At 40.6% G+C, this 8385-nt stretch overlaps 1 protein-coding gene across 16 annotated transcripts in view; it reads right to left on the bottom strand.

Annotated features, from left to right (window-relative positions):
• Nucleotides 1–1213: 1213 nt before the first annotated feature.
• The window catches only part of LOC141050961 (uncharacterized), a 292974-nt gene continuing 285802 nt past the window's right edge, over nt 1214–8385 (bottom strand). For all 16 annotated transcript variants that reach the window (XM_073547687.1, XM_073547704.1, XM_073547688.1 and 13 more), the window contains one exon: nt 1214–3014. In XM_073547687.1, coding sequence (XP_073403788.1) covers nt 1495–3014 — 1520 coding nt within the window. In that variant the 3' untranslated portion in view covers nt 1214–1494. The remainder of the gene's footprint in view (nt 3015–8385) is intronic.

The following is an 8385-nucleotide window of genomic DNA, read 5'->3' as shown; positions in this document are numbered from 1 at the left end:
AACATAAAAGTAATAACTTTGATATACACAAGTTTCAAAACTCCTGAGAAGTACACTTTCATTTGTAAGAAAATCTGCCTTATTTATATGAAATATCCACAAACCTTTCTCTATACATTCATAAAAGAAGCTAAATAAACAATAGTAATGACTAAAAACATTACATACCAACCTTATAAAGTGTGATGTGTTCGGGACCAATGAGCCTGAAAAGCCAGCACAGCTATATTTTCCTTCCTGAAGCTCTGCAGACCAACTGTGGTATCAGGTTTCACACAGCAGCTAGAGCCAGGAGACTATCTAGAGGGAGGGGGTTTCCTGAAAATCTGGTGAGAAGGGAGAAATGAAAGTAGAAGAGCTGCGCCTGTCAGATCCATTGTTCCTGACGGAGGGTTAAAGTTTGATACGCTGCAGCTAGGGATGAGCGAATCCCTGTGTATTCGGCTGTGCACATTCTCCGTTCCCACTAGTAATCTATGCTAAGACCGAGGGAGGGCCTACAGCTGCAAAATTTGTTGAGTGGCTGCCCTGCACTCAGCCTTTCAACAAACTTTGTCAGGGACGGAAGCCGGTAAAGTGAAAGGAGCGCAAATGCGTGCTACGGCACATGCTCGCTCTCCGCTTCATTCACTTCAAATGTGGGCTGGACAGCAGCCGAAGCCGAATACAAAGGGATTCGCTCATCCCTAGTTGCAGCAAATCACCCTAATATCACTCATCAACACTTACATATTACTATTATAAATTAAACTAAGTGAATTTCAGCCAAAAATTTAATTAGATAGTAAAAGACACATGGGAGTGGTGCAGGCTGCTGCATAAATATTTAGAGATTAGACTTGCCTAAAACAGTGAATAATACTGAATGTTGTCTGTAATCTGGCAAGTTTACTTTGAAACATGAAATATAAATTAATATTAATAATATTAAATATTCTTTACAAATTACAAATAAGTAAATTGGAGAGCATTTCAAAAAGCGGTCGGGCTCTTATTGCTGCTCTATATTAAATTACCCAAATCCTATTTTAACTGCTATTAAGTGTTCAAGGGCTTACATTGAGTCAAAACCAAAATAAACTATTTTTTAAAGGATATTACAGATCATTATGTGTAGCAAGTATAGAGGGTGAGACTTTGAATAAAACTCAGTTTTATTTTTTCTATAGAGCGCATTGTGACCCTAGTGTGTAAGATCACAAAGGATAGGAGATGCGTTGCAATTAATTTATTTTTCATACGTAAAAATCACTGATGAAATACTGATGGCAAAATCTTACACACTAATGAAACACTGATGAAACTTGGATCCAAAACACTGATGAATAATGGTCCGTATTTTTCCTATTTATAAAAAACATTGAAGTCTGGATGGAACCTAAAATTTATTTCTGTTTAAAAATTTTCAATATTTCTAACATGAAGATAGTTTTTCCTCTGTGTGATTTCTCTGATGTTTAATAAGACTTGATTTAATGCTAAAAAATTCCCACATTAGGAACATAAAAATGATTTATCCCCAATATGAATTCTCTGATGTGCAACAAGACATGATTTTTCTGTAAAATATTTACCACATTCGGAACATGCCTCATTCCCTGTGTGAATTTTCTGATGTCTAACAAGATTTGTTTTTCGATTAAAATATTTCCCACATTCTAAACATGAAAATGGCTTCTCCCCTGTGTGACTTCTCTGGTGTGTAACAAGTTTGAATTTCTCACGATAACATTTCCCACATTCTGAGCATGAAAATGGCTTATCCTTTGTGTGACTTTTTTGATGTCTAACAAGATGCGTTTTCCGATTAAAACATTTTCCACATTGTGAACATGAAAATGGCTTCTCACCTGTGTGTATTCTCTGATGTGTAACAAGTTTGGATTTCTCGTTATAATGTTGCCCACATTCTGAACATGAAAATGGCTTGTCACCTGTGTGAATTCTCTGATGTGTAACAAGAATAATTTTTCGACTAAAACTTTTTCCACATTCTAAGCATGAAAATGGCTTCTCCCCTGTGTGAATTCTCTGATGTGTAACAAGATTTGACTTTCGATTAAAACATTTTCCACATTCTGAGCATGAAAATGGCTTCTCCCCTGTGTGAATTCTCTGATGTTTAACAAGATTGGATTTTTCATTATAACGTTTCCCACATTCTGAACATGAAAATGGCTTCTCCCCTGTGTGGCTTCTCTGATGTGTAACAAGATGTGATTTCTCTGTAAAACATTTTCCACATTTTGAACATGAAAATGGCTTATTCCCTGTGTGCATCTTCTGATGTGTAACAAGTTTTGATTTCTCGCTATAACATTTCCCACATTCGGAACATGAAAATGGCTTCTCTCCTGTGTGAATTCTCTGATGTGCCACAAGATTTTTTTTCTGATTAAAACATTTTCCACATTCTGAACATGAAAATGGCTTCTCCCCTGTGTGAATTCTCTGATGTGTAGCAAGTTTTGATTTTTCGCTATAATATTTCCCACATTCTGAACATAAATATGGCTTTTCTCCTGTGTGAATTCTCTGATGTGTAACAAGATGTGATCTCTTTGTAAAGCATTTCCCACATTCTGAACATGAATATGGCTTTTCCCCTGTGTGAATTCTCTGATGTACAACTAAAACTGATTTCCGTTTAAAAAATTTCCCACATTCAGAACATAAATATGGCTTTTCCCCTGTGTGACTTCTCTGATGTGTAACAAGTCTTGATTTAATACTATAACATTTTCCACATTCTGAACATGAAAATGGTTTTTCCCCTATGTGAGCTATTTGATGTTCAAAAATGCTTGTGTGACTTTTGGTTTGCATATTGGTCATTGATGAAGCAGATGAATAGATTTGTTGAAAAGGATCAGATGACAGATTTCTTCTTAGATGGGCTTGAGGTGTATCTGGGATAATGGCATGCTCTTCCCATGTATCTGCTGTAATGCCATAATCATGTGCAGCAAAATCTGAAAACATCAGATATCCCGCTAAGCTCCTGGTAAAGTCATCTGCCAAGAATAAAACTTTTTATTTTTTTTTCAATTACAGTGAAAGTATATTAATATTATTATATATTTTAAACATTTTAATACAAATTGTAATGCAATTCAATTATCAATTGATTAAGAAAGTAGACTATAAACAGGCACTAATAGATTACAATATTAGGCTACCAGTCCTGTGCTCTTTTCATTCTTCACTTTGATGTTGAAGCCAACACATTCAAATTTTTCACTTCTCTATAGGTTCATGTTTCACTATCTCAGTCACTAATCGTTTCCAGTTTTCTGCTCTTTGGCGACTCATAAAGAAGACTGTAAGTCAGTGCAAAAAGGTGGTCTCCATGTCATACCCTTCCTGACAGCTACATGCAGTCTAACACAGAACAGGCAAATAAGAGGCACAATATGGTCATGTAAAAATAAGCCATTGCTTTGAAGTAAGTGCAGGGCTTTGATTTTTTTTTTATGGAACTAAGCAATGGATACATGAAAAAAGGACAAGTCTGTTACACTTTTTTTGTACCTGATGGATGCCAACAAAACATTGAATTCCACCACAAGAATTTGCATCAATGTCCTCTGCAAACCATGGTTTCCATTCCCGGGTTCATTCGTAGATCACCTTGCTTAACCCCTTCCCGACCTTTGACGCCACGTAGGCGTCATGAAAAGTCGTGCCAATACGACCCATGACGCCTATGTGGCGTCATGAATTGATTGCCCCCCTGCGGGTTGGGTGACCGGGGTCACTGAAAGGTCAGCCGACCCGCACACAAAGGACCCTTCATAGTTAACCCCAGGGGGCTTGGCTTAGCTCCCACGTGCCTACGATTGCTATGATTGGCTGTCAAAAGTGAAACTGCCAATCAGAGCGATTGTAATATTTTACCAATGAAATTTGGTGAAATATTACAATCCAGCCATGGCCGATGCTGAAATAGCATCGGACATGGCTGGAGACCGAGTCCCGACCCCCCACACCGACTGACGGCACTGATCGGCTGCCACCACCATCTGACGGCACCGATCGGCAGCCGCTGTCATAATCTGCCCCCCCGCCTTCCCTCCGCTCGCCCCTGCCCTCCGATCACCTCCTCTCACCCTCCATGGTGCCTCCGAACTCCCGCTAGCCATCCCGGTGTCCCGCCGTCCAGCATCATGGGCGCCACCATCTTGGAAAATGGCGGGCGCATGCGCAGTGCGCTGAATCGAATCTGTAACGCTGCAGATTCATTTATTTTGATCACGATGATAAACTTTCACAGTGATCAAAATAATAAAAAAAGTAAATCAACGCCCCCCCTTATCACCCCCATGGGTAGGGACAAATAATAAAATAAAGAAAATATTTGTTTTTTATTTTTCCATTAGGGTTAGGGCTAGGGTTGGAAATAGGGTTAGAAATAGGGTTAGGGTTAGAAATAGGGTTAGGGTTAGAAATAGGGTTAGGGTTAGAAATAGGGTTAGGGTTGGGATTAGAGTTAGGGTTGGGATTAGGGTTGTAATTAGGATTGGGATTAGGGTTAAGGGTTGGTTGGGGTTGGGATTATGGTTAGGCTTGTGGTTAGGGTTAGAGTTAGGATTAGGGTTAGGGGTGTGTTGGGGTTAGGGTTGTGGTTAGGGTTAGGGGTGTGTTGGGGTTAGGGTTGGAGATAGAATTGAGGGGTTCCCACTGTTTAGGCACATCATGGGGTCACCAAATGCAACCACCATTTATTCCAGCCAATTTTACGTTCAAAAAGTCAAACAGTGCTCCCTCCATTTCGAGCCCCGACGTGTGCTCAAACAGTGGTTTACCCCGACTTATGGGGTATCAGCGTACTCAGGAAAAATTGCACAACAACTTTGTGTGTCTAATTTCTCCTGTTACCCTTGGGAAAATAAAAAAATGGGGGCTAAAATAATTATTTTTGTGGAAAAATTTTTTTTATTTTCATGGCTCTGCGTTATAAACTTCTGTGAAGCACTTGGGGGTGCAAAGTGCTCACCTCACATCTAGATTAGTTCCTTGGGTGGTCTCGTTTCCAAAATGGGGTCATTTGTGGGGGGTTTCCACTGTTTAGGTACATCAAGGGCTCTGCAAACGTAACATGACGCCCACAGACCATTCCATCAAGTCGGCATTTCAAAATGTCACTACTTCCCTTCCGAGCCCCAACGTGTGCCCAAACAGTGGTCCCCCCCCCCCCACATATGGGGCACCAGCGTACTCAGGACACACTGGACAACAACTTTTGGGGTCCAATTTATCCTGTTACCCTTGTGAAAATAAAAAATAGTGGACTAAAAATCATTTTTTGAGGAAAAAAAATATTTTTTATTTTCAAGGCTCTGCGTTATAAACTTCTGTGAAGCACCTGGGGGTTCAAAGTGCTCACTATGCATATAGATAAGTTCCTTAGGGGTCTAGTTTCCAAAATGGGGTCATTTGTGGGGGAGCTCCAAAGTTTACGCACACAGGGGCTCTCCAAAAACGACATGGTGTCTGCTAACGATTGGAGCTAATTTTCCACTCAAAAAGTTAAATGACGCTCCTTCCCTTCTGAGCCCTGCCGTGCGCCCAAACAGTGGTTCCCCCCACATATGGGGTACCAGCGTACTCAGGACAAACTGGACAACAACTTTTGGGGTCCAATTTATCCTGTTACCCTTGGGAAAATAAAAAATAGCAGGCTATAAAATCATTTTTCAGGGAAAAAAATAATTTTTTATTTTCATAGCTCTGCGTTTCTAAACTTCTGTGAAGCACTTGAGGGTTCAGAGTGCTCACTACACATCACAAAACAATCATTGACCTCAGGGAGACCAGTCAAAGAAAACACTGCGGCAGCCGGCAAAGGCGCTCAATCACAGTGAAATCCTAGGTGCATTGCTCCCTGGGAAATACGAATATGCAAATAAAGTCCGTGGAGCCTCATTTAAGAGTCTCAAACACGGGACTAGCCAGATCTTCCTCCAGGGAAGGACCAAGCCAAGGGGTGGCTCCTTTCGGAAACCACCATATTAAGTGGCCCTTTACGTCAATATCCAGCTCTTTACGAGTTTACAGATATGACAAGGGAAAACCAAGGCCAGGTATCCATCCACAGACAGCTGTTTCGGGGTGTTGACCCTCAGTGTTGGATAGGATTCTGGCTAGGTGGGAGCAATGCCTCGTAGACCAACATCACGAAACAATCACTGACCTCAGGGAGACCAGTCAAAGAAAACACTGCGGCAGCCGGCAAAGGCGCTCAATCACAGGGAAATCCTAGGTGCATTGCTCCCTGGGAAATACGAATATGCAAATAAAGTCCGTGGAGCCTCATTTAAGAGTTTCAAACACGGGACTAGCCAGATCTTCCTCCAGGGAAGGACCCAGCCAAGGGGTGGCTCCTTTCGGAAACCACCATCTACTACACATCTAGATAAGCTCCTTGGGGGTTCTAGTTTCCAAAATGGGGTCACTTGTGGGGGTTTCTACTGTTTAGGTACATCAGGGGCTCTGCAAACGCAACATGATGCCCGCAGAAAATTCCATCAAAGTCTGCATTCCAAAATGGCGCTCCTTCCCTTCTGAGGTCTCCCATGCTCCCAAACAGTGGTTCCCCCCCACATATGAGGTATCGGTGTACTCAGGACAAATTGCACAACTTTTGTGGTTCAATTTGTCCTGATAGCCTTGTGAAAATAAAAAATAGCGGGCTAAAAAATAATTTTTGAGCAAAAAAAATGATTTTTTATTTTCACTGCTCTGCGTTATAAACTTCTGTGAAGCACTTGGGGGTTCAAAGTGCTCACCAAACATCTAGATAAGTTCCTTCGGGGATCTAGTTTCCAAAATGGGGTCACTTGTGGGGGAGCTCCAATGTTTAGGCACACAGGGGCTCTCCAAACGCGACATGGCGTCCGCTAACGATTGGAGCTAATTTTCCAATCAAAAAGTCAAATGGCGCTCCTTCCCTTCCGGGCCCTGCCGTGCGCCCAAACAGTGGTTTATGACCACATATGAGGTATCGATTGTACTCAGGAGAAATTGCCCAACAAAATTTAGGATCCATTTTATCCTGTTGCCCATGTGAAAATGAAAAAACTGAGGCTAAATAAAATTTTTGTGAAAAAAAGTCCTTTTTTTTACGGATCAATTTGAAGCACCTGGGGGTTCAAAGTGCTCACTATGCATCTAGGTAAGTTCCTTGGAGGGTCTAGTTGCCAAAATGGGGTCACTTGTGGGGAAGCTCCAATGTTTAGCGCACAATGGCTCTCCAAACGCGACATGGCAACTGCTAAACATTCAAGCATATTTTCCATTCAAAAAGTCAAATGGCGCTCCTTCCCTTCTGAGCCCTGCCGTGCGCCCAAACAGTGGTTTATGACCACATATGAGGTATCGGTGTACTCAGGAGAAATTGCCCAACAAATTTTAGGATCCATTTTATCCTGTTACCCATGTGAAAATGAAAAAACTGATGCTAAAAGAAAATTTTTGTTGGAAAAATTAAAATGTCCATTTTTGCCTTCCACGTTGCTTTAGTTCCTGTGAAGCACCTGAAGGGTTAATAATCTTCTTGAATGTAGTTTTGAGTAGCTTGAGGGGTGCAGTTTTTAGAATGGTGTCACTTTTGGGTATTTTCTGCCATATAGACCCCTCAAAGTGACTTCAAATGTGAGGTGGTCCCTAAAAAAAATGGTTTTGTAAATTTTGTTGTAAAAATGAGAAATCGCTGGTCAACTTTTAACCCTTATAACTTTCTAGCAAAAAAAAAAATTTGTTTCCAAAATTGTGCTGATGTAAAGTAGACATGTGGGAAATGTTATTTAGTAACTATTTTGTTTCACATAACTCTCTGGTTTAACAGAATAAAAATTCAAAATTTGTAAATTGCAAAATTTTCGCCAAATTTCCGTTTTTTTCACAAATAAACGCAAAAATTATCGACCTAAATTTACCACTAACATGAAGCACAATATGTCACGAAAAAACAATCTCGGAATCACTACGATGCGTTGAAGCGTTCCTGAGTTATTACCTCATAAAGGGACATTGGTCAGAATTGCAAAAAATGGCCAGGTCATTAAGGTCAAAATAGGCTGGATCATGAAGGGGTTAAAGACAATAGACATCTTTTTGCATGCACTAAAATTAAGTATACACATGTGACTTACTTTCTATAACTAATAAAGTTACACTTATCTGTTTTTTATGTAGTCAACTTTCCCGGAACACTCCTAGCTGTTATTTCACTTCTCCAATTTTTCCCCAGCCCTGGTTACATGGTGTATTTTAATTTCTCATTAAGTACCAGAGCCGAAACTCGGCCCCCACTTCCCGCCCTCTCACTACTAGACATGTAAAAGATGTAAACATAGAACTTCAAAGGTACTGTGACATCCCTGC

This window comes from Dendrobates tinctorius, unplaced genomic scaffold (genome assembly GCF_039654945.1).
Source record: "Dendrobates tinctorius isolate UK_male_01 unplaced genomic scaffold, ASM3965494v1 ptg000155l, whole genome shotgun sequence".
NCBI lineage: Eukaryota > Metazoa > Chordata > Amphibia > Anura > Dendrobatidae > Dendrobates > Dendrobates tinctorius.
Note: the sequence above shows the minus strand (reverse complement) of the source record. Positions and strands in the feature narration are given on the sequence as shown.